Source organism: Palaemon carinicauda, chromosome 11 (genome assembly GCF_036898095.1).
Source record: "Palaemon carinicauda isolate YSFRI2023 chromosome 11, ASM3689809v2, whole genome shotgun sequence".
In the NCBI taxonomy this organism is placed as follows: domain Eukaryota; kingdom Metazoa; phylum Arthropoda; class Malacostraca; order Decapoda; family Palaemonidae; genus Palaemon; species Palaemon carinicauda.
The window spans coordinates 71,912,436-71,938,668 of record NC_090735.1 but is presented as its reverse complement, the minus strand read 5'-3'; the positions used below and the strand labels follow the sequence as shown (position 1 = coordinate 71,938,668).

Sequence of the window (26,233 nt, the reverse complement as noted above, 5' to 3'; positions counted from 1 at the left end):
CAAGTTTTAGACCCACCCTCCTCCCCTCTAGAGACCATGGGGCATGGAAAATCTGAATTAGTTGAGTATAGTTCTACCTGTGGTACCGCGAGGGCGCTGGGGTACACCTGTCTTATATGCGCTAAGCTGCGCAAGAGATTTTGAATTTTCTGCCGTGGGCGTCGGGGACTTTAGCCATTATATAACCAGCGGGTAAGTATATTCAAAAATTTATTTTATTATGAAAATATCATTTTTATCATATATGCCATGTGATGGGCGGACGCAATTCCAAGGCCAGCCTGTTACTAGACTTTGGTTATAAATATTTTATCACATATAATTTTTATTCATAATAACATCTTTACTTGAAGCTGTTATTACCATTGGTTATCACTTGCATGTGTAAATGTGTTCGTTTGTTCATCACGATCGGCGATGAAACGTAAACAAAACTTTCTCTGTTTTAAGCGACATTTTTAAGAAAACCATGGCATAAAATCGCTCTTATTTCATTTATCTTGAATTTCTAACCTTTCCACAGATGTGTAAATGCGTTTGTTTGTTTGTTGTGATCAACGATGGAACATAAACTAAGCAATGAATTCGGTTTTAGGTGGCATGTTTAGCAAAAGTATGATTTAAAATAATTTTTATTTAATTTATTTTGGATTTTTAAGTATACAGCAAAAGCATTTCAACCAACTTAGGCCAAATGAAGGACGATGACTGCTACTGTGCTAGTAGTGCAAACGAAAGCAACGAAGATTATCCCCTAGACGATGGTGTCCTGATGAATTTTTTAAACACTTTTTAGTAGTTCAAATAGCAGAGTCAGGTTTATTGAATTCAGTTTTTTTTTTTTTTTTTTTAAACCTTTTTTGCATCATTGTTTTCCTGTATACCATAGTGTAAGTACCGATAACCTGCAATTGTTCCAACACAGATACTTACCTCGAAACGCTTTCTTAGGAGTTACCTGGAACCTCCTCTCAAACGACCAGAGTTTTGTGTAGTTTACCCTACTCCCATTTTCTGTAATGGTAGGCCTAGCGGAAGGATACGTGCCCTGAGGGCAAACCCGAGGTAGGCCATATGTGCGCTTGGGTCGTGATCTCCAGTAAGTTCTCTGGTCGCGTTGTGATATCATCTCGACACTCCTCTGATCTCAGTGCGACCCTTTGTGTCTCGTGGCCACGTGGTTTCCGCATGGTCCGTTGTGCTCTCCCTCGTGCTTAGTGCTTTAACTCTGTGCTTTGGCTTTTTAATTCCTTTGTGCTTTCGCTTGTGCTTATTAGTGTTCTCATTCTTTTTCCGCTTCGTGCCTGTGTCTAGCGGTATTGTGTTTGTGTGTGATGGAGCATACTCACCGTTGTCCTGGGCCTAGGGCCGGGAAATCGTGTGGGGCTTTCTTATCGAAGCCCGATGTAGATCCGCACTCCCTTTGTTCCTCGTGTAGGGGTAAAGTGTGCTCTCCTTCGGACACGTGTCCGGAATGTGCTGCCTGGAGTGAGGTCCAATGGGTCAAGTACGGGACCAAGAAAAAGAAGTCCTCAAAGCGTTCTCCCAGGAAGGCTAGTGTTTCTTCTCCTGCGACTTTGGCTGGAGAGGGTTCTGGTAGAGTTCCTCCTTCTTCTCCTACCCAGAGTAGGGGACGAGGTGAGTCTGTTAAGGGGAAGAAGTCGGTGCTTCTTCCCCAGGAGAGTTTTCTGGGGTATCTACTGTTTTAAAGGTGAACCAGGCGCCTGAAGGTATGTGTAGTGGGGGTCCGCGGGATGTTGCTCTTGTGCAAGTGGAGTGCGTCTTGGCCGGGGACCCCATGTGGAATAAACATGTGCCCTTTTCTTCGCCAGATTCGTGGGTAGATGTTTCCGGCTCGTCTGCAGCGGAGGGCGCCCTGGATAGAGAGGATTCCCCGCAGGAAGATCCCTTGGGATGGAGTCTTCCGAGGACGCCGGGCAAGTCCCCTATGAGGATGGAGGAAGATTTGAGCGGATGCTTCCCTTTTATAGATCATCCTTTTACGCCTCCAGCACCTTCGATGGCAGTTCCCGAGGAGTTTCTTCAACCGTCGACGTTAAGAACCCAGCAGGTGTTGAGCAAGGCTCCATCTGTTGCTAGGACCCGTTTCCATGGGAGGTCCGAATCGTCGGCAGATGAATCTTCCGTGTCGTCGGACGAAGAACGTCGGAGGAGATGTAGGAGGAAGAGGGATCGTTCCAGGAGGAGGTGGTCCTTTTCTAGGTCTCCGTCGGAGTCTAGGCATAGAAGGAAGAAATCTCGTTCCCCGCAGAAGTGCAGGAGAGCTGAATCTCCACAGGAACGATGGGTCCTAGTACCCGAAAGTAAGCTTTGAGACCTGTCTTCAGTCTCTGGCTCAGTAGTTAGGCTGACAGGAGACAGTCCTCCTAGAAGGGCCTCCGATAGCCGCAAGTCGGCTTCAGCCTCAGACCGAAAGGCCTCGTCTGGTAGGCATAAGTCCCGATCCAAGGAGACTCAATCCGCCCAGCGGAGGGAGTCGCCTCCTAGGACGGGCAGCCTCGACGAGTTAGCTTGTGGTGTGGATCGACGTGTACGGGTCCATCCGTCGAACACCTTCACGGAGGAGCCCATTCCATTGTCAAAGGCTCTTCAGGTGACAGAGGCGCCCATCTCTCCAGAAGGCCTTAGCCGCGGGTCCCGTCAGAGCGGAGGTGCCCGTGCAGTTTCTTCACCCCATCGACGGACGGAGGACGTGGTTGAGGAAGGTCTTAGCCACGGGTCCCGTTAGAGCAGACGTGCTTGTGCAGTTTCTTCACCCCATCGACGGACGGAGGACGTGGTTGAGGTGGCAGGCCTTGGAACGACAGAGGACTCCGCTTATAGAAGGGTGATCTCCTTAATAAGGAGTCACAATAAACTTGTGGAGCCTCTACCTCAGGAAGAAGATGACTGGACGTCTGGCCTTAACAGGATCATGGAGGAGCCCGTCCAGAAGAAATCATCACTGGCTCTTCCGGAGGCGAGAGACGTCAAGTTGGGGCGTGCCCATATTGATAAGGTGGTCTCCCGCAATGGGGACACCTCCAAAGGTCACAGTTCGGCCAAACTGCTACAGGGCTTGAAATCATAAGCAAGTATTATGCTTTGGAAGGACGACCTCATGGGGCTAGCAAGCTAGAGGACGTCCTAGAGGTGTAAGGACAAGGTGCTCCGAAAGACAGGGCGGCGGCGGCACCCATTTTCTTTTCGCAATCCGAGTCCATCATGATGGAGGAGATGTCCAAGGATCTCGTGAATGTCGCCTCATGGCTGGACTAGTGGGCTACTACTTTAGTAGGTACCCAGATCCCAATGGAGTCTTTGGATCCTACCAAGCGAGAAGCCCTAAAGGAGTTGGTCGAGTCGGGCGGCCGTGCCCTTAAGTTTCTCACGTTCCAGGCCTTGGCATTATCTGCGAACTGGGTCTTGAGGAGAAGAGACTCGGTCTTGAAGAACCTTTACAGGAAAATCCCGGACAGAGAAGCGAGGGCCCTCCAGAACATTACGGTTTGGGACGAAGGTCTTTTTCCAATCAAGAAGGCGGAAGAAGTTGCGGAGAAACTGGCTAAGAAGAAAGATGTCATCTTACCGAAGTCGCAATCGGCGAGGAGACCGGTATTTAGAAGGCCTGTATCCTAGGCGCCTGCTAGTTCTCGGTCTTCCCCAACTCAAGTGAGGAGAGAACCTTCGACATCACAGTGGGCTCAGTCAACGTATCCCTCCCGAAGGGGAACTAATTCAGCCCCTTCCACCTATAGGAATTCCTACTCTTCAGCCAGGAGAGGCCGTTCAGGACGTTCCGCCCGTAGAAGGTAGTGTGAGAGGCCCCCCTCCCCTGCCCAAGCCTCTGGTAGGGGGATGCCTCAGACAATTTTGGCAAGCTTGGAAACTCCACGGAGCAGAACCGTGGACGGTAACTGTTTTGAAAGAGGGCTACAGGCTCCCTTTTCTGGAAGATCCACCTCTCTTGATTCCTGCAAGCCAGGCGGAGTGGTTGGCCCCCAAAGACCCGCTGAAAAGAGCAACCTTGGAGGAAGAAGTCTCCACAATGTTGGAGAAGGGAGCAATGGAGACTGTGCATCTTCCGGGTCCGGGGTTCTACAGTCAACTCTTCCTGGTAGAGAAAGTAACGGGAGGTTGGAGACCAGTGATAGACCTGTCAGCCCTTAACAAAGTCATTCGGAAAACACAATTCAAGATGGACACCCCAAGAACGGTCATGGCGTCCTTGAGGGAAGGAGATTTCATGATATCCATAGACCTCAAGGATTCCTATTTCCAAATCCCAATTCATCCAGCAAGCAGGAAGTTTCTCCGGGTGAAGTGGGGTGCCCAGATTTTGCAGTTCAGAGCCCTGTGCTTCGTACTGTCCACAGTCCCCTAGGTATTTACAAGAATTTTTACGACGATCTCCGTTTGGGCTCACGAACGGGGGATCCGTCTAATTCGGTACCTGGATGACTGGTTACTCCTTTCTTCCTCAAAGGAAGTCTTGAAGCAACAAGGCACGGAGCTTCTTCATCTTTGCAAAACTCTGGGCATCACCGTCAATCTGGAGAAGTCTCACCTGTCCCCAACCAACAAGATGACATACTTGGGTATAGTCCTGGATTCCTTACTAGTCAAGGCGTTTCCATCAGTAGACAGGCTGACCAATCTGGACCAAGTTCTCCGTCCCTTCCTGGAGGGTCAACCCAGAAGAGCAAAGAATTGGCAGTAGTTGATAGGACACCTAGTGTCCTTAGAGAAGCTGGTCCCCTAAGGAAGACAGAAGCTCAGGAGCATCCAGTGGAACTTGAGGGATCGGTGGGATCAGAGAAGTTCCCGAGACGGGATTGTGCCAGCTCTACCGGAGACCAAACGGGCCCCGGAATGGTGGCAAGATTGAGCGAACACTCTGAAAGGGATGCCACTGTCTTCTGGACCTCCAGAGCTTCTGCTCTTCACACACACATCAAAAGAAGAGTGGCGAGCCCACCTTCTGGGAAAAGTAGCGAGAGGCAGTTGGACGGAAAAAGAGAAGGCTCTCCACATCAATGTTCTGGAGATGAGAGTGGTTCAGGAAGCCTGTCTACACTTCAGTCAATTTCTAAAAGGAAACTCAGTGGCGTTGATGTCGGACAATGCCACAGTAGTGGCGTACATAAAGAAGGAAGGAGGGTTGAAGTCGAAGGAGTTGTGCGTTCTCGCCTTGCAAGTCCTGAAATGGGCAGAAGAGGAACAAGTCAGACTGTCGGCGAGATTCATTCCAGGAAAGAAAATCGTTCTAGCCGACGGCCTCAGCAGGGTAGGCCAAGTACAGTAGTGGGGACAGAATGGTCTCTTCACCCCGAAGTAGCAAGATTCATCATCCAAAGGTGGGGTTCTCCGGTAATGGATCTCTTCGCGACGAGGCTGAACACGCAACTCCCCGTATTCTGTTCTGTCCCAGACCCAAAGGCGGCATTGGAGGACGCCTTTCAGCACATGTGGGACAATCTGGACGTGTACGCCTTTCCTCCTTTCGCTTTGATCAGGCAGGTTCTCAACAGAGTAAGGAAGGACAGCCAACAAATTAAAGATGACTTTGGTAGTGCCTTGGTGGCCGGAGAGAGAGTGGTTCGCAGACCTAAAAGGTCTGGCTATTCTCCCTCTGTGGCCTCTTCCGGACAGACCAGACCTCCTGAGGCAGCCACACTTTCTGAGGTTCCACGAGAACCCTCAATCCCCTCGTCTTCATGCCTGGAGGTTATCCAGCGCCTCCTGAAAAGACAAGGGTATTCGACCAAGACGGCTGTTAAAATGTCACGTTACCTGAGACAGTGTTCTACAGCAGTCTACCAAGCAAAATGGGCAGCTTTTATTAAGTGGTGTGCTTCGAGGAAAATAAAGCCTTTAGAAGCATCAGTACCCGACATTGCAGATTTTCTCGTTCACCTCAGGGATGAGTTGGGCATGTCGATTCCAGCAGTAAAAGGGGTACGAGCCGCCTTTGGACAGGTTTTTCTCTTGAAAGGAATAGATCTAAGTTCTTCTAGACACATCTCGATGCTCATCAAGAGTTTTGAGCAGTCCTGTCCTCCCTCGTCTCCTAGGGTTCCGCAATGGGACCTGGCTAGATTTCTAGATATGCTTAGTAAGCCTCCCCTCGAACCTTTGAAGGATATAGTGGACAGGAATCTTACGCTTAAGGCAGTCTTCTTGTTAGCTTTGGCGTCAGCGAAGAGAGTAGGAGAAATTCATGGGTTGTCCTACGAGGTAGAACACTCAAGAGGTTGGAGAGATATCTCCTTTACGTTTGTCCCCTCGTTTGTCGCCAAAACCCAAAACCCATCCGTTTGGGATCCTAGGTTCGAGGGTTTCTCTATCCCAGCAATTCCAAAATCAGATAATCTAGATGACTTATAATTGTGTCCTGTCAGAGTTATAAGGAAATATCTAAAGAGGATGGCAAATCTCCGCCCGGGTATAAAGAATCTTTTTGTCTCCACGGGTACGACGAAAAAGAAAATTTCCACAAACACCATTTCCTTTTGGCTCAGGCAAGTCATCATTCAAGCTTATTCTAGTGCAGGACTTTCAGTTCCAGGAAAGCACAGGGCACATGATGTTAGAGGTGTAAGTACCTCTCTAGCCTTTGAAAAGAACATGTCAGTAGCTCAGGTTCTTAGAGCAGGCACTTGGTCTAACCAGTCGACGTTCACGTCTCACTACCTCAAGGAATGTATGAGGAAGTCCTTAGATGGTTTTTCCATTGGGCCAGTCATCTCCGCGCTCCAACCGAATTAACGGCCCAAGCCCCAGGTTCAATTGTGAATATCAAAACCATTAGACACAGGTGATCTTTTCTATTTTCCCCTTGTCTTCTCCTTTTACTTTTTATCACCTAGGGAGGTCTTAGCCAGTAGACCGGCACAACTCCCGTATATCCATACTTCAGCAAGCACATCATCAAGGAATTATGTAGGGTGAGTACTTTTTTCACTGGTAATGACCTCTTTGTGTAGTTTATCCTACTTTCCAGTTGTTTGGGTCCTTAGTCAGGGAGGGAGGCACTCCCACCTCCTAAAGTGTAAGTCTCCTAAGAAAGTGTTTCGAGGTAAGTCTCTGTGTTGGAACAAATCACAAATTATTAGTAATTTGTATTTTTCCTAACATACTTACCGAGAAACACTTTCGGGTTATGGCCCTCCCTTCCTTCCCCCGGGTGCCCCACTGATCTTTAGTATTGTTACTTTCATAGAACTTACTGAAGATCACGACCCAAGCGCACATGTGGCCTACCTCGGGTTTGCCCTCAGGGCACGTATCCTTCCGCTAGGCCTACCATTACAGAAAATGGGAGTAGGGTAAACTATACAAAACTCTGGTCATTTGAGAGGAGGTTCCAGGTAACTCCTAAGAAAGTGTTTCTCGGTAAGTATGTTAGGAAAAATACAAATTACTAATAATTTGTGATATTTTGAGGTTTCGGATAACCACGACTACCGCCATCTCTAGGCAAGTAAACATTTCTAGTTGTCCGAAACAAGGGATCATATCAGCTGGTCTGATCACGGCACCCAAAATACTTAACTAAATAAAATACACCCAAAATTTAAAACAAAAGCTCATAAATCTCTCTCTCTCTCTTTCTCTCTTTCTCTCTCTCTCTCTCTCTCTCTCTCTCTCTCTCTCTCTCTCTCTCTCTCTCTCATTAATGAAATCTTTGTTGCTTTGCTAAGTCTCTATTTAGGCTTTATAATTAAGCACCACAGAGCTAAAATCTAAAATATCGTACATCAGCGAAGTTATTTAATCTAAAGATTGAGGTTGACGACGGGCTAGGCAGATTTGATCAGCTGATTTGAATGTAAACCATGCATAAGCCTATAATTTTCTATGATTTAATCGTAAATATGGTACTAAAATGTGAATATTACATGCATTATTATTGGATACAGTTAAGTGAAACACCAGGGAGAGATAAGGACGAAACAATATGACTAATAGACGAGATGGGGTAGGCGGTAGCGTACGTGCATGCGTTCAGATTGCCCGGGCCTTGCAGTAGCACAATCCCTCAGCCAATTCTACGCCAAATCCAATAAATTAGCAAAATCAATGAATTTGGGAAATGCGAGAAGGAATGAAAAATAGGAATGGGAAAACGTGGAATGAGGGATAAGAAAGGCATTTAGAATGATTGATAAGATGAAAATGATGAATGAACTCTAGAAAAGAGAAGATTAATAAAATCACAAAAAATAAAGAGAATCAAAAGAGTTGGAACAATACGTTTTAGATGTGTGTGGGAGAGCAAAGTAAATGTCCAAAAGGGATCTGGTAAAAGGATTAAGGATATAATAATAAGTAGAGGACATTGATAATATGAAGGTGATATCATAATAATATGCATGATAGGTTACATCAGTGAGGTAATTCTATGAAAGTGAATGGTCATATCAGTGGGATAATATCGTGAAAGTGAATACAGTATACCGTAAGTTGACGATGGACTATGCAGATTTGTTCAGCAGGTTTGAATGTAAACAATGCATGAGATTTTAATTTGGTATTTATTTGATTATAAATTTGGTACCAGGATGTGAATATTACATTCATTATTATTGGATACAGTTAAGTGAAGCACCAATTTAATCAAAATCCAGTTTATTTTAAATATAGCAGTAATTTTTTACCTCAGTAAATGGATACACACTGTACAGAAAGACAGAGCCAGGATAGTGGCACACAGCTCTCCAAGTGTAAAGGAGCGCGGGCCATTTGAAATCATTGCCCAGCTTGAATTTTATTGCAATTTTTATGGAAATTTTTTTTAATAGGTATTGCACTGTTCTTGGCCATCCCAATGCTGTTATCAATTATTAGAAATCAAATTCTTAATGTTAGGTAAACAATAACCATTTTTTTTCACCTTCTTGGCCGCAAAAAACCAAAACCGCAAAGTAAGGAACCGCAATCGAGGTCTGACTGTAGTTAGGAAAAATACAAATTACTGTATTCCAAATTTGTCATATTTCATTAAATGAGGATGCATAGAATTTTCTTTATTCAAAGAAATTGCATGCTGTACATTTATCTTATTCAAAACTTGATAACTACTATATTTAAGTTTTTCTTTTTGTAAGATGCATGTGAACATATTGTTTTTTGTAGACAATAGTTTTAGATTTCAGTAGGTATGTGTTTTCAAAGTGGTTGTGCCATACTGTTAAAATTCCTTTTATTTTGATAAGAGATAAATAAAGTTTATCTTTTATTGTACCAAGAGTTGTAGGAAGTTTGGTTTGTGTGTATATTATTACAAGCTTATTTTCCTTTACAGATAGTTTTCTATGAAACATTTTCTCTATATCAAGTTTTTTTTATTAGCAATGGTATAGGAAGTACAGTAGTGGTATTCATTTCCAAACTTTTCTGATATTAGTTGTGCCAATGATAAGACTTTTTTTTTCAGGTTTTGGTGGAGCCAGTACTGACTTATTTGGACATGATCATTAGACCCCATCTCACAGAAGACCAAAGAGATGACATTGATGATGACATGAGTGTAGTTTCAAAGCAGGTTAGATGTTACCGTTTGAAAGTAAAGTCACTTGTATTAAGTATGTGCAGTGTGTAATCATGCCTTTTTTATCACACATACAAACCATGTTATTTTTAGCCCTAAATGGTTTAATAAAAAGATAGCCTACAAAAGTTAGAATTATATATAAATTGAGGTACTATATTGTTAAAGCTAGTGATTCCACTCCATTCGAAATAATGCTGGGTATAGATAAGACTGCAATACAAAGGAAAAGACTGTAACTAGGATCCACAGTGTGTTTTACCAATGTGCAATTGTATAAAACTATAGCATCTGCCTTTTTTCTTTATTTGTTCCCATATAATGAAACCTTCCATTATTTATGTGGATACTCTTTTGGGGAAGCTGGAAGGTAGGCATTAGACTAGAAGTGTGAAGTGGCAACCCTGCCTAACCACTTCAGCGGGTAGGCCGGGCTGGCTGGGGGCTACCGAGCCACCTCTATATATAGAGTACTTTCACAGCTGTGAGCTATGGCAATTTTTTTTTTTTGGCTCGGTAGAGAGTGGATGTGCCCTCTCTCTCCTCCCAAGGCTGTCATTAGACATTTTTAATCTCTCTCTTTTCAGGTCTGCTTGCTTCTTTGGATCGCCTTCATGTGGACCTGTAGTGGGCACAACGGTGCTGCGTGCAGTACTTTCATGTGATCGTGGGATACCGACCCGCACTCTCTTGTGTCCTTCGTGTAGAGGGCATCGTTGTGGGTAGGGTTCGCCCTGTGCAGAGTGTAGGGAGTGGCCTGCCTCTCAATGGGAGAAATTTGGATGGCGCAGAAAGAGGGCGGCTAAGCGCGATCTTTCTCCCTCAGGGCCGAGGAAAGCACGTTCTTCTTTTTGCACCTCTAAAGCTCTTTCTCGTTCCCGCTCTTCCGAGGGATTATCTAGCAGGAGCGTAGACTGTCTAACTCCTTGGTAACCCTGGGGTACTGGGAGGCTAGGTGCTTCCCTTAGAGGAGCAACTTCACCTCCAGCTGCCAGGAAGCCATTTACCCTTGCAGATGTTTTGCAGGTATGGCCGACCTTGGTGGTTTCTGTGCCCCCTATGAAGAAAGAACTTCTTCGTCTCCAGCTGGATGCCAGGAACAACCTTCTCCAGAGCCTTTAACATATCTTGCTTTGGAGGTTTGCGAAGTCCATCCGTTGCCTCTCCTACACCTTACATGCGCAGATAAGGCGATCGCTTGCATTCATCCCCTCACCCCTCCAACGGCCTCCAGCTGACGACTATCTTACTCGCCATCCTGAGACATCATTGTTCTCTAACCCTCAGCCTTCTGTTTCTTCCCACAGAAATGCTTTGGCTGTAGGTGATGATCTTCCAGAGACCAGCGCTCCTTCCACCAGTGGCGCGTGGGTACGAGCTTGACCATCTCCTCATCCTTCGGGGCACTCTTCTCCTGATAGTCGTTTGCAACAATTTAAAGATCATCAGGATCATACGTCATCACGATCCGAACGCTCTTCGAGCTTCACGCTTTCCCCGAAGGCATTCCTCTTTACGAGGACTCTGCACGATTACAAGCATCTCGCTCTAGACCTAGTTCCAGATGCTCTCGTTCTAGATCTCGACAATCTAGAGCACGAAGTAGAAGCTCCCATTCGCGAGGACGAAGCTCCCGTTCACGAGGGGGACGTTCACGCTCACGAGGGCGCCTTCCACAATCGTGAGGCCGATGCTCACGTTCCCGAGCTAGGCATTCACACTGTTCTCGAACGAGAGCTAGACGCTCCCGTCCATGATCGCAAACCACGCATTCACGATCAAGGTCTAGACGTTCCTTGTGTAGAGGTAGAGGCAGGCATCCGCGCCGTCCATCAGCGTGTAACCCCTCAACCTGTCCTTTTTCTACACAACCTCAGACTGACCCTAATCAAGAGACTAACTGTTCCTCAGATAGGCATCCAGCTAAACCTCCAGTACCCTTTGTCACCTGGGGTGCTTTAGAAAAGCATTTGCCTATGCAACCCTCGGCAACGCGTTTCGGTGTAACGCGGTCTCCAATGCTTAAGGTTGCCCATACTCAGAGGCCCTATCTGCCGACTTCATCAGATGTAGGTGTTTCTTTTCAGCAACAGGAGTGTGCTATACCTTCCTCTTCCAGTGTGACTCGTGTTGCGAGCACTTCTGCTCGTGAATCACACCCATTTTGGTGCAAAACTCGCGATTTTGTGCGCGAATCATGAATTTACACGCAAATCGGTGATTTCCATGAGCAATTCACGAGTAAAGGTTTCAGAACCGTGAACAAGTGCGGTACCAAGACCTCCACCTCCGGCTTCTACCACCACCTGCGGTAGGCCTTTACCCTTCCCGAAAGGGTTTAAGGAGCCTCCTAATAGGTTCGCTGACGTTCCTATTAGTCTGGACCGTCCTTCTCGTCTGTCGAAGGAACATATCCTGTTGCCACAAAGACTCTCCCCTACAACTGCGCTGGCTCCCTATAGAGCTCCCCCTTGGGGACGTTTTCATCCTGGACTTTCAAGTGAAACCCAAGGCTTACCTAAAGGTTCTGAACTCCTTGCATGGGTAAGTACCTTCCCCTCTACCCTGCAGAAGTCTTTGGGTGTGGCTTCTCCACTGCCACAGCCTCCGACTGCTCCAGTCAGAGCTACTGTCTTCGAGTTCGTCTCTTGGGAGTCTTAACCCTAGGAGACCATCATTGGACAAGGCACGGAGATCACCTTCATCTCAATCTCATGCCTGGGTGCCTCCTCCTGACTCTTATATGGCTAACATTCCCTTTACTCTGGTTAAGGCAAGGGAAACCATGACTAAGAGGCAGAAAAGAAGGATGAGAGGTGTAACCCCACCTCAAGTCAATGTCATCTACCCTAGGACGAGTAGGGACATTGGCTTTCCCCTCCAACCCTCAAGAAATTGAGGTAGTGCCTTTGGACCAGTTTTCTATTTCTTTACCTCCACCTGAGGAAGAGCCTTTGGCTCCCACTGTCGAAGCTTCGGCTGTTGGTGTCGTAAAACCCTCGCAAGGTCACCCTTCTAATACCATGGAGGAACATTCTGTACGAATGGAGTCTAAAGACACCAAAACCAAACCAAGCTGTGGCAAGGGAAGCTCGTTTGGCCGAGACATGCAGGAGGTCCCCTGTGGTGGGTCCCTCGATTGATCCTGTTGATGACCCTGACCTACCTCAAGCTCTGGATGTGAGCCTGGAGATGGATGAACCTTTGGACACGGACGATGAAAATCTTCCGAGAGCAGCCACTTGGAACAAGAGGGACGAGAGTCATAACATATGTTTTGGCAGGTCCTCTCTTGCATGAGGGCCATCAATGGCCTGGCAACTCCTGGTTCCACCACCCAGGAGAGTAAGGATATGGTTCTCGGTGAGATCTTAGAGACCCAGAAGCCTCCTAGAAGCAGTGCAGCCTTACCCTGGTCTAAAGGCCTAACGGCTGCCAAAAGGAAGGCTATCACCCAGATAGCCGAAACTTCTAGTTCCTTGAGGGCAGGTTCTTCTTCTCGGTCTTTACCACTTCCTTTTGTCTTCTAAAGGAAGTACAGTACTACGAGATGGAAGGAGAACCGCGTTCGACCATGTCCCTCGACCCTTTGGTGGAATCTTTGGTAAATGGTTTTCCAGCTCAAACCCTTTCCTCTCTGAGGGCCTCCCTCTCGGCAGTTGAGTTTCTCAACATAGAGAGAGGAGCAAAGTATGCCATGCAGGCTGCTTCATGGCACGACCTATGATTGGGATCTTTGGGCTTCATGGTACACTCCCGTGATCTTTCTAAGGTGTCTGCTAGGAAGACTTTGGAGTCTCTCCTTTTGTCAGGTACCCAAACTCTTGCGTTCTTATTGCACCACGTTGTCAACTTGTGGCCGAACGCTATCCTCAAGAGAAGGGATACCGTCATTAGGAAATTCCATATGCAGGTGACGAAGGTGGAAGTCTCAGTTGAGGAATTCTACCCTTGAGGGTTCTTCTCTCTATGTTCCAGAGGAGATTGAGAGGGCTACTGAACAATGGAGGAAATCATCGAACGATTCTCTCCTCCATAGGGCTATGGCATCAAGGCCCTATGGAAGACCTTCCCAGTCTTCTTGCAGTCAGCAAGCACCTTCTTCTCATCCTCCAACTTCTAGGTCCTAAGGGCCTGCTAAGGTGTCTAAATGGCCCTTTCAGTCTAAATACCAGAAAGGGAAAAAGTCCTAAAGCAGAAAGATGGGAGCCAAGGTGGTCACTCCCACTAGGAATGGCATTCTTCTTCACCTACTATCTGTGGGAGGATGCCTGCAGTGCCTCTGACAGAGGTGGCAGTTCCACGGGGCAGATTCCTGGACAATCAAAGTGGTCGCATTAGGGTATCGTGTCCCATTCATTCAATCTCTCCCTCGTCTGACTCGGGATCCAGTGCATCTAGGCTTCTATGTGAGGGATCCGCAAAGGAGCTGCCCTTCAGGGCCAAAGTCCAGGCCATGCTGCAGAAGGGCACTCTCCAAGAGATTGTGGACGGGTCCCCAGGCTTTTACTGTCAAATTTTTCTAATGAAAAAGGGCGACTGAAAGCTGGAGACCAATCATCGATCTTTCCCCTCAGAACTATTTTGTTTAACAGACTGGGTTCAGATTGGAGACGGTAGAAATGGTTATTTAGCCGGTTCGACCAAGCGACTTCTTGCGCACACTGGATCTCAAGGACACATACTTCCAGATCACAATCCATCCATCTTCAAGAAAGTATCTCGGGTTCATACAAGAGGACAAAATATACCAGTGAAGGTTCTCTCCCACACAGAAATTTCTTCCCTTTGCCTTGATATCGTACCTCCTTTTAGTTTCCCCTTGGCTGTTGCTCTCGTTTTCTATCGCTAATTTCCAAGCTTTCCTTAAATTCTCCTTGTAATTCTCTAAATTTTGAATGTAATCCTCTACCCTCTTGAAGCATTAATTTACAATTTAAAATTTCTAAAGGTCCGTTAACGGTGGGACCAGGCAACAACTCAAAAGAACTAAATCCTGCAGTGTCATCAGGTGCAATTCGTAAAGCTAACAAGACAAAAGGTAGTTTTTCTTCCCAGTCATGTTCAAAGTTATTACATAATTTTTGTAAGCATCTTTTTAACGTTTGATGGAAACGTTCTACAATCCCTTGCAACTCTGGGTGATACGGTGTGGTAGTTACAAGTTTGATACCTAGTTCTTTAATTTTGTCTTTAAAATAGTTGAACACAAAATCACTGCCATTATCACTTTATATAACGCAAGGCAGACCAAACTTGGAAAAATAGCTCAACAACTGTTCAACTAGTCTTCTCATTGCAGCTTATTAGGGTTGCTTCTGGATAACGGGTTAGTCTATCAATGATTGTTAATAGATATATATATCAGGAATAGAAGGATGGATATATTGGCTTTGTGCGAGACAAAGATAAAAGGGAAAGGTGAAGTGATGTTTGGTGAAATGTCTGGTAGAGTGTCTGGGATTGAAAGGGGAAGAGCAAGAGAAGGTGTGGCTTTATTGCTGAGTGAATGGATGACAGGTAGAGTAGTGGAATGGAAGGAGATATCATCTAGGTTAATGTAGGTAAGGGTTAGGTTGGGTAGGTAATATTGGGCTTTTGTCAGTGTGTATGGACCAGGTTGTGAGAAAAGTGAAGAAGAGAGGAATGAGTTCTGGAATGAATTAACTAGGTGTGTAGAAGGAATTATGTAATTGTCATGGGTGACTTAAATGCCAGAGTTGGCGCTGGAGAGGTAGAAGGTGTCATAGGGAAGTATGACGTACCAGGGGAAAATGAGAGAGGTGAGAGACTGGTAGATATGTGTGTTGAGCAAGAGATGGTGATAAGTTCTAGCTTTTTCAAAAAGAAAGATAAAAACAAGTATACATAGGTAAGAGTGGCAAATGGAAGAGTGGTAGAAAGGGCATTAATGGATTATGTGTTGATAACTAAAAGAATGTTCGGAAGATTGAAAGACGTGCGCGTGTTTACTGTAGGGGTATGGCTAACGGTAAGTCTGATCATTTTTCGGTGGAAGGAAGATTAGTTGTAGCCAAAGAGGGGGAATAGAGTAGGTGGATGCAAAGGGGAGCTAGTGAGGGTTGAAGAGCTAATAAAACATGGGGTAAAAAGTAAATATCAAGAAAGGTTGAAAATGTCATATGATAAAGAGAAAGTAAGAGAAACTGGTAATTTAGAGGAGTGGAAGTTAGTAAAAGAAATTTGTTGGAGGTAGCATGAGGAAGGGCAGTGAATGGTGGAATGAAGGAGTGAAGGTAAAAGTTTAAGAGAAAAAGAGGGCTTTTGGAGAATGGCTGCAGAGTAATAGTGTAGAGAAGTATGAAAGATATAGAGAGAAAAATGTGGAAGTAAAGCGCAAGGTAAGTGAGGCAAAGAGGGCAGCTGACCTGAGGTGGGGTCAGGATTGGGTCATTCATATGAAAAGAATATGAAGTTTTGGAAAGAAGTGAAGAGAATAAGGAAGACTGGTTCAAGAATTGAAGAGACAGTGAAAGATGGAAATGGAAGTTTGTTAAAAGGAGAGGAGGCAAGGAAAAAAGGTTGGCAGAATATTTTGAAACTATTGAATGTTGAGGATAATAGGGAGGCAGATATAATTGCTGTTGCAGGTGTTGAGGTGCCAGTGATGGGAGATGAGAATGAGAGATAGAGATTACAAGAGAGGAAGTGAGGAGACCACTAGATGAAACGAGAGTAGGAAAAGCGTCTGGTATGGATGGTGTGAGAGCTGAGATGTTGAAGGAAGGGGGTGAGACTGTACGTGAATGGTTGGTGAGATTGTTTAATATGTGTTTGTTTCTACACTAGATACAAACCCTCATTCTTTACTATAGGAGATATTCTAGCGCAATCTGGAAAATACGGCAGAAAACCTTAACAAGGGCGTTAACGACCGGGCCGGTTGTTATCCACCTGTTAGGGGTGGGGGACTGCCGGTTGGTAGCTACTGAATACTTTCAATCGAATTCTAGCCGTTGCAGTGGTAACACCGCTGCTCCTGCTTTTGTTTGACTGGCAGACAAGCCTTTTTTTATTGTGTTTTTGATTAACATTTCCTTTTTCTTTATTAGATGTGATATCCTCTATTATGAGGAAGTGTCCTGGTGTTCTCCCGAAATCTTGTGGCACATTAATGTCACCACCGGAGGTGGATCCTCATTCCCTATGCCCTTCGTGCAGGGGTCATAGGTGTTCTGAAGGCTCCCCCTGCCAAGTATGTAGAGAATGGTCGCCTCTCAGTGGGAAAAGTTCGTGAAGAGAAAGAAGAAGAAATCCAAGAGGGATTCGTTACCTCCAGGTTCACCGTCGAAAGGTAAGGAGTCTCGGGCTTCTCCTTCGGCCTCTCGATCTCTCCCTTCTGACTCTTCCTTGCCTCCATCCTCCGGGGGAAAGTCAAGGAAGAGCGGCACCATTGACTTAACCCCCATTCCCCCTGGTCAGGCAGATCATGTTGCCCCTCCTAGTGGGAAAATTTTTTCCACCTTCGGGAATGACTCTATTACCGCTTCCATTCCAGATCACGTACGAGCGGTATGGCCTGCCCTTGGACTTCCTGGTTCTCCTTCGGGGGAAGTGTGGAACCAGTTCCTCACGGGCACAGTTTTACCTCGGGTCCCTTCTGTTTTGGAACCTTAGGGAGTTCCGGGCCTCGCCTACCTCCCGTCAACTCAGTCGGCGGCCGTAGAAGTTTCAGCAGATATAGTAACTTCAGCTCCCGTAGTAACTTCGGCTCCCGTGGCACCTACTTCGCTCCTCGCCTGCGCTTCTACGAAACCACAACGTCGCAAGCGCAAACATCGCAATACCTCCCCCTCCCCCCCTCCTCCTCCTCATCGTCTTCGACCTCCTCGGAGGCTAGGAGGGAGAGAGAGAAGAGGAAAAGGAGAGCTCGCTCTCCTTCGCCCAGACGTTCTCGTCGGAGAGACAGCCGACATAGGAAGAGACGTCATCGTTCTCGCTCTTCCTCGCCTTCTATCTCTTCACGAAATGTCTCGCCGAGAGACTATGAACGCTCTCGTCACAAACATAAGAAGAGCGCTTCCTCGCGTCTTCGTTCTGCCTCGCGATCGACTTCCTCTCGCGAGGGATCATCTAGGTGCTTCAAGAAAAAGAGCGCTATGATACGTTCTCGCTCTTCGTCACAAGAGTTCTCCTAAGCGTAATAAGCGCTCCCGTTGGATAAGCTCTTCCCACGATGTTTCATCTAATCGCGCCCGGAGCGCGGACAAGGGAAAAGCGCACTCTGAGCACGATCCCTCTCCTTCACATATTAGCTTGAGGAGCTCAGATTGCTCTAGGAAAGGGAGAAAGAGCACTTCTCACTGTCGCTACGTATCAACATAGAGAGAGCGCTCCCGTCCTTCAACCTTCCGATCGGGCAAGTCTCCGGGCATATCCGCACTGGGTCATTCACCTCACCCTCGTGTTTCAGATAGGACAGCTCCGGTTCCTGTGCTCCCTAACGAGTTACGGAATACGACCCTCATGAGAACCTCGGAAGAAGACGCAGGGGTTCAACCCTTCTTCTCCTCGGTTGAGAACAGAGGGAAAAGGCTAGACTGCCGATCAGTGCAGCCTCTTACTGAGGCAGTACCGATAATTCGGTCACCTACGCCTAGACCATCGATTTCTAGGCAAGATCAGGCGCGCACGGCGCCATTAGCCAGCGCTCAGCCTTCCCTTGGAACAACGGCAATGGAGTATCCTACTTCGCCGTTACCTCCAGACACTCGGACTTCTATCGCCCTTCCTCGCGAGGAATTAGCGTGACCGGAAGATTCATCGGAAGAGCAACCATCAAGTGACTTAGAGTCTTTCTATCTGAGGGCTCTAAGAACTATGTGTAATATCTCAGGCTTCGGTGATCTACATCTGTCGCCTCGACATACAGACGCTCCAACTTTAGACAGACTATGTCGTCCTCCACCAAACCCTAAGACCAGAATCGAACTTCCCTGGTCTTGTCACACTGCAGGCCGTCTGAGGAAGGTCTCGCAGGCGGTCTCGGGGGAAACGGGTTCCTTGAAATCTCAAGGATCCCATAAACTAATGCAATTCCCGTTTTCGAGGCAAAAGCGCTTTTACAAGGTCAGAGATGCCAACCCATCTCCTCTGACCCTGGATCCCCTCACAGCAAGGCTCACACCTGGCTGCTCTTCCGAGAGACTCTCTTCTCTCCCAGTCTCCTTCACTGCCACAGAAGCCTCGGCAATGGAAGCAGCGTCAATGTCCCTTCATTATCCTGGTTTGACACATGGTCAGGCACAGTCGGCTACCTAGTAAGTCACAAAGACCTATCAAACCAAAACTCCATGCAGTCCCTGCAGGAAGTCCTAGCTGCTGGGGCTAAGACTATGGACTTCCTAACTGCTACAACTGCAACCATGTGGGCCAATTGGATTCTCAAAAGGAGGGAATCAGTAGTTTCCAGACTTCATAGGAGCATCGGTAATGCCAAGAAGTCAGATTTGAGAAACTCGGACCTTCTGCAACCTCTCCTCTTTTCTAAACAGGCAGTTTCTTCTGCCTTAGATACTTGGAGGAAAGAGATGCAGGACACCGCGATGCAAAAGGCTGCTTCCCTTCGCATAATGCAACAGCAGCCAACTTCACAACCCAAAACCACAACCGCAACTCCACTCCCAGCCAAGAGCCTCAGCCGCCCCTCTTTTATAGCCGAACCTATGGGTAGAGGAAAGTCGGCTCCTCCTAAGGCTCAAGGCAGAGGGAGAAACCCTAGACAGAAATAGGGTCACGTCTCCTCCCTCACAGTGCGTAGGGGGGTGCCTGCAGGGGAGTTAGAAAAGGTGGAAGGCTACGGGGGCCCATGCAATGGACCATCAAGGTGCTTCGTTAGGGGTACCGCATCCCCTTCATAGGCTCTCCTCCTAATTCCTCCCCTGATCTCGTCCTCCCAGGTCCCTCGGGATCCTGAGAAACGGCAAGCCCTAGCTTGGGAGATCCAGAGCATGCTTCTAAGAGGTGCCATACAAGAGGTCTCCAACACCTCCCCGGGGTTTTTCAGTCGCCTCTTTCTGGTAGAAAAAGCCTCGGGAGGTTGGAGACCAGTAAACGATCTCTCTACCTTGAGTCAGTTTGTGAAGCAAACTCCATTCAAAATGGAGACAGCAGCCTCCGTGACCCAAGCGGTGCGTCCAGGAGACTTTATGTCATCTGTGGACTTAGAAGATGCATATTTCCAAATGCCGATCCATAGCGCATATCGGAAATTCCTGCGCTTTCTGGTTCAGGGTCGAATCTTCGAGTTCAAAGTCCTATGCTTCGGCCTCTCGACCGCCTCACAGGTCTTTACGAAGGTTAACGAACTCGTATTCTTGTGGGCTCACAAGCACGTGATACATCTGCCAAGGTACCTAGACGATTGGCTACTCCTGGCCTCATCCAGGAAGCTAACTCTGGATCACCTGAGAAGACTTCTAGACCTTTGCAAGGACTTGTAAATGCAGAGAAGTCTTGCTTGATTCCAACCCAAGTCTTAAACTATCTGGGTATGTCCATCAACACCCAGGTAGGGTGGGTGTTCCCTTCGGAAGACAGACTTTGGAGACTGGAACAATCCATTGCCCAACTCTTTGTCTCCACTGCCTCCTACAGCCAAGTCGTGGCAGAGAATTCTGGGCCATCTTTCCTCAATGGAAAAACTAGTTCCAGGCGGAAGATCAAGAATGAGAAGTCTCCAGTGGCATCTGAAGACCCATTGGTCTCAAAAGATTGATTCCCCATTCTTGTCAATGGAGGTTCCAGCTCTGGTGATACAAGATCTTCATTGGTGGTCAACCAGAGAGAATACCCAAAAGGGCATTCCCCTCCAAAGCCCCAGTCCGAAGTTAAAACTCTTTTCAGATGCATCGCTACGGGGCTGGGGTTCCCACCTAGGCCCGAAATTAGCATCAGGAGTTTGGTCTCCGATAGAACAAACTCTCCATATAAATCACCTGGAATTATTAGCAGCCTGGAAAGGCCTAAAATACTTTGTAAAAGATCTGCAAGGACGAGAGATGGTGCTAATGAGTGACAACTCTACAGCCGTCTCGTACATCAACAAACAAGGGGGTACTCTGGCAAGAGACGACAACTCTACAGCCGTCTCGTACATCAACAAACAAGGGGGTACTCTGGCAAGAGACCTCTGTCTGCTACCGGTCCAGATTTGCCAGTGGGCGGGAGGTCACAACATTTCTCTCAGAGCCAGGTTTATTCCGGGCCAGAAAAACATCGTGGTGGATCAACTTAGCAGGCATCACCAAGTGTTGAGTGGCGAATGGTCTTTGGATCCTCGAGTAGCGAAGACAGTAATAGCTTTGTGGGGTTTCCCAACAATAGACCTGTTCGCCACTTCTCTGAATGCGAAACTTCCCCGCTACGGGTCCCCAGTTCCAGACCATGAGGCAGCGATCCAGGACGCCCTTCAACATTCTCGGGACAACCTAGACGCATATGCCTTTCCACCCTTTTCCCTGCTCAGAAGGGTGATCAACAAACTCAGGACCTCCTGGAACTGAAAGCTAACTCTGATAGCTCCGACATGGCCAAGCAGAGAATGGTACGCAGACCTTCTTTCCCTGCTGGTTCAGGTTCCAAGGTTTCTGTCTCCAGAACTCCTTCTGCTGACGCAGCCACACAGTGGTGTCCCCCACGGGAGAATCCCTTTCCTGAAGCTTCACGCCTGTAGGCTGTCCAGTCACTCCTCAGAAGCAGAGGCTTTTCAGGGAAGGTGGCTGAGCACATGTCCAGGCACCTGTGCCAATCTTCCACAAACCTCTACCAAGCAAGATGGAGAGTGTTTGCAGCTTGGTGTAGAGGGCGAGTTGTGTCTCCACTCAATCCCTCTCTTCCATCAGTGGCAGACTTCCTTGTGTACCTCAGGGAGGAAAAACTCCCATCAATCTCGGCAATTAAAGGCTATCGTTCAGCCTTAAGCCTCATCTGTAGACGGAGAGGGGTTGACTTTTCCACCTCAGAAGATATCACCTTGCTGATTCGAGGTTTTGAGAGATCTTGCCCCCCCTTTGAGATTAGACCACCACCTTGGGACGTGTCCCTGGTCTTACGTTCCTTGAAGGGTCCACCCTATGAGCCCATAAATAGGACCTCTGACTACTTCCTAACCCTTAAGACTGTCTTCCTAGTAGCTCTAGCCTCGGCAAAAAGGGTCGGTGAACTACATGGTCTATCCTACGAAGTCACCCATTCTAGAGGATGGGGGAAGTCTCGCTCAACTTCGTGCCAGGCTTTGTGGCCAAAACTCAGAATCCTTCATCGGCCGATGAGAGGTTTAGAGAATTTCAATTTTCCAGCCTCAATAGGGTAACACAGGATACTGACCAATTGCTACTGTGCCCAGTCAGGGTGCTAAGGAAATACCTGAAGTGCACCAGACCTTTCAGACCACGCCTCCGTCATCTCATCCTCAGTACCAACAAGGTAAAGATGAGAATCTCTCGCAACACCATCTCTTTCTGGCTCAAGAAAGTTATTGCGAGAGCCATTCACAGAGACCCAGAGGCAGCTCAACCCAAAGCCCATCAAGTTAGGGGAGTGGCTGCCTCACTGGCATTTAAGAAAAAATTTTCAGTCTCCCAAGTCTTAAAACCTGGAGTCTGGAAACGCCAATCTACATTCACCACTCACTATTTAATCGATGTGACATAGCGGTCTCTAAACACCTTTTCTATAGGACCTATTGTGGCAGGTCAACAGGTGCTGTAGCTACCTTACGCCCTTTCAGGGAACAGTAGCCATTGGTCGTGGATTCTGTGTTACACTAGGTTTTTAGAAGGACATCCATCTATCTTCTGCACTTCCTTCTTCCTCCTATCTGGGTATCCTAGTCTGTAACCAGTTTCAGCTGGACTCGCCTATGGAAATAAGGTATGAAACTCATCTGACTCCTCTCACAGGGTATAAGTTATACTCGTAGTCACGAGGGTTCCCCTTTTCAAGGTCAGGGGAATCCTAAGTATGAAAGGGTCAGAGTCGAATGTTCCTGACCCTCTTCGTCGTGAAACATTTGTTTCCACGTTATTACAAACTTTCAGTCATGGTAAGATTATGGGGATCTACAAAGAAAAGTTTAATGGGAGTTTTTTTCATCAAAAGCGTCTAGTCTGAGGACTATCTTCCCTAGTAATAGGGAACTCCTCGACCACCCTGACCTCAAGACTAAATCTCCTATAGTGAAGAATGAGGGTTTGTATCCAGTATAGGAACAAATGACAAACTTATAACAGAGTTTTTATTTTTCCCAACATACAAACCCGAATTCTTTACACAAATCTTCCCTCCGTCACCGCCCCCTAAAAATAGTTCTAGCTAAAATCTGATTGAAGGTATTCAGTAGCTACCGACCGGCAGTCCCCCACCCCTAACAGGTGGATAACTACCTGCCCGGTTGTTAACGACCTTGTTAAGGTTTTCTGCCGTATTTTCCAGCTTGCGCTAGAATATCTCCTATAGTAAAGAATTCGGGTTTGTATGTTAGGAAAAATGCAAACTCTGTTATAAGTTTGTCATTTTGTGTTGTCAATGGTACTAGTAGATTGGGTTTGTGCGTGTATTGTACCACTATATAAGGGTAAGGGAGACGTGTATGAGTGTTGTAATTCAAGGGGTATTAGTTTGTTGAGCGTGGTGGGAAAAGTGTATGATAGAGTACTGATTATTAGGATTAAGGATAAAACAGAATGCAATCTTAGAAGTACAGGGTGGTTTTAGAAGAGGTAGGGGTTGTATGAATGAGATTTTTACAGTTAGGCAGATATGCAAGAAATATTTAGCAAAAGGTAAGGATGTGTATGTTGCGTTTATGGATCTGGAGGAAGCGTATGATCGAGTTGATAGGGAAGCAATGTGGAATGTGATGAGGTTATATGGAGTTGGTGGAAGGTTGTTGCAAGTAGTGAAAAGTTTCTACAAAGGTAGTAAAGCATGTGTTAGGATAAGAAATGAAGTGAGCGATTTGTTTCCAGTGAGAGTGGGACTGAGACAGGGATGTGTGATGTCGCCGTGGTTGTTTAACTTGTATGTTGATGGAGTGGTGAGAGAGGTGAATGCTTGAGTGCTTGGATGAGGATTGAAACTGGTATACGAGAATGACCATGAATGGGAGGTAAATCATTTGTTTTTTGCGGATGATACTGTACTGGTTGCAGACGCGGAAGAGAAGCTTGGCCGATTAGTGACCGAATTTGGAAGGGTGTGTGAGAGAGGGAAGTTGAGAGCTAATGTGGGTAAGAGTAAGGTTATGAGATGTACGAGAAGGGAAGGTGGTGCGAGGTTGAATGTCATGTTGAATGGAGAGTTACTTGAGGAGGTGGATCAGTTTAAGTATTTGGGGTCTGTTGTTGCAGCAAATGGTGGAGTGGAAGCAGATGTACGTCAGAGAGTGAATGAAGGATGCAAAGTGTTGGGGGCAGTTAAGGGAGTAGTAAAAAATAAAGGGTTGGGCATGAATATAAAGAGAGTTCTGTATGGGAAAGTGATTGTACCAACTGTGATGTATGGATCAGAGTTTTGGGGAATGAAAGTGACGGAGAGACAGAAATTGAATGTGTTTGAGATGAAGTGTCTAAGGAGTATGGCTGGTGTATCTCGAGTAGATAGGGTTAGGAACGAAGTAGTGAGGGTGAGAACGGGTGTAAGAAATGATTTAGCAGCTAGAGTGGATATGAATGTGTTGAGGTGGTTTGGCCATGTTGAGAGTATGCAAAATGGCTGTCTGCTAAAGAAAGTGTTGAATGCAAGAGTTGATGGGAGAAGTACATTCATGCCCAACTCTATTATTTACTACTCCCTTAACTGCCCCAAACACTTTGCATCCTTCATTCACTCTCTTGACGTATATCTGCTTCCAGTCCACCATTTGCTGCAACAACAGACCCCAAGTACTTAACTTGATCCACCTCCTCAAGTAACTCTCCATTCAACATGACATTCAACCTCGCACCACCTTCCCTTCTTGTACATCTCATAACCTTACTCTTACCCACATTAACTCTCAACTTCCTTTTCTCACACCCCTCCAAATTCTGTCACTAATCGGCCAAGCTTCTCTTCCGTGTCTGCAACCAGTATAGGATCATCCGCAAACAACAACTGATTTACCTCCCATTCATGGTCATTCTCGTATACCAGTTTCAATCCTCATCCAAGCACTCAAGCATTCACCTCTCTCACCACTCCATCAACATACAAGTTAAACAACCACAGCGACATCACATATCCCTGTCTCAGCCCCACTCTCACCGGAAACCAATCGCTCACTTCAGTTCCTATCCTAACACATGCTTTACTACCTTTTATACTACCTATTATACTCAGTTTGTATATTTTAGCGAGGTGTTAAATTTTTCCCTAGACCACAGTTATATACTGTACTAGGTAAAACAGAGTTAATGTCCATGCCAAAATTAGGACTTCGTCCACATAGATAACGGAAGGTTTGTATTATGGGAATAAATGACAAATGTGGAGGTAATTTGTATTTTTCCTTAACTAATACAAACTTGTAGTTATTTATATAAATTGGCCCACCATCACCTGTCCCCCATAAGTCCTGCCGGGAATCAAAAGTGACATAGCTCACAGCTGTTAGAGTATATACAGAGGTGGCTGGGTACCCCCCCAGCCACCCCCTGCCTGCCCGCTTGAGCAGTTAGGCAGGCATGCCACCTAGCACTTTTAGTCTAATGGCTACCTTCCAGCTTCACCGAAAGGATAACGACACAAATAACTACAGGTTTGTTTTAGTTAGGGGAAAATACAAATTATCTCCAAATTTGTCATTTTTTTAACATATGCATCCATAGGTTTTGTCCTTTTCTTTTAAAGATATTGCCTGGCTGGATATTGTGGGTCTGTGTTGAATCACCAGATAAATACATAGTAATTTCATTATGTTCTGCAGACTGACCGAGCAAAATCTTTAAATATTTCTTTTAGTTTCAAAAGAAAACTTGTGGTAAACATGAGTTAGTGTTTGTTATATAATTATAAGATCAAAATACAAATTAAAGGATGTTGAATTAATTCTCTTTGGAGAAAAACATAAAATTCATTTATAAAAAATCATAATTTCAAGCTCTGGATGCATTGTAAATGTTGTAGAGGCTTTGCTGTAATTGGCTGTGGTGTTCTTACCAGTGAATTTAGCTTTATGGAAGTGTTATTGAACACTTAGCATTTGTAAATATCAATTGTTTTTGCACATATACAGTATTCATAGTTTGGTTCATCCCTTAAGTGTTCCATTCTTTTTACAGTTCTTCACAAATATTAGATTAAGATACTTAAGTTTCTGTTTTGCTCGCTTAAAGTACTATGATGATTTGTATTACTCAAAACATGAGAGGTTTTGAATTCAATTCCATACATTCAATCCACTTTGAATTTTCAATTCCTTCAATCCAATTGTTAGTCTATTGTCTAGCCTATTTGATTGTAGTTTTTATGATCCATCAACATTTGTCAAATCTGGTCTCAGTAAGGACTGTACTTATTACTGGGATACAACAGTTTTGGTGCTTGTCTGTAAATTTAGAAAGTTTAGGGAAGTAACAGCTACTATTTAAGATTTGCAAACAAATTTAAATTAGAAAATTGAAAATTATTGATATTTTAAGAAGAATTCAGTTCTGGAGTTACATTTTTTTACATCAG

General features: G+C 46.0%; 1 protein-coding gene across 1 annotated transcript in view; it reads left to right on the top strand.

Moving 5' to 3' along the window:
- The window catches only part of LOC137650067 (CBP80/20-dependent translation initiation factor-like), a 167,294-nt gene that overhangs the window by 95,815 nt on the left and 45,246 nt on the right, over positions 1–26,233 (top strand). The window contains exon 6 of the mRNA XM_068383122.1: positions 9,440–9,547. Within this exon, the coding sequence (XP_068239223.1) occupies positions 9,440–9,547 (108 nt within the window). The remainder of the gene's footprint in view (positions 1–9,439; positions 9,548–26,233) is intronic.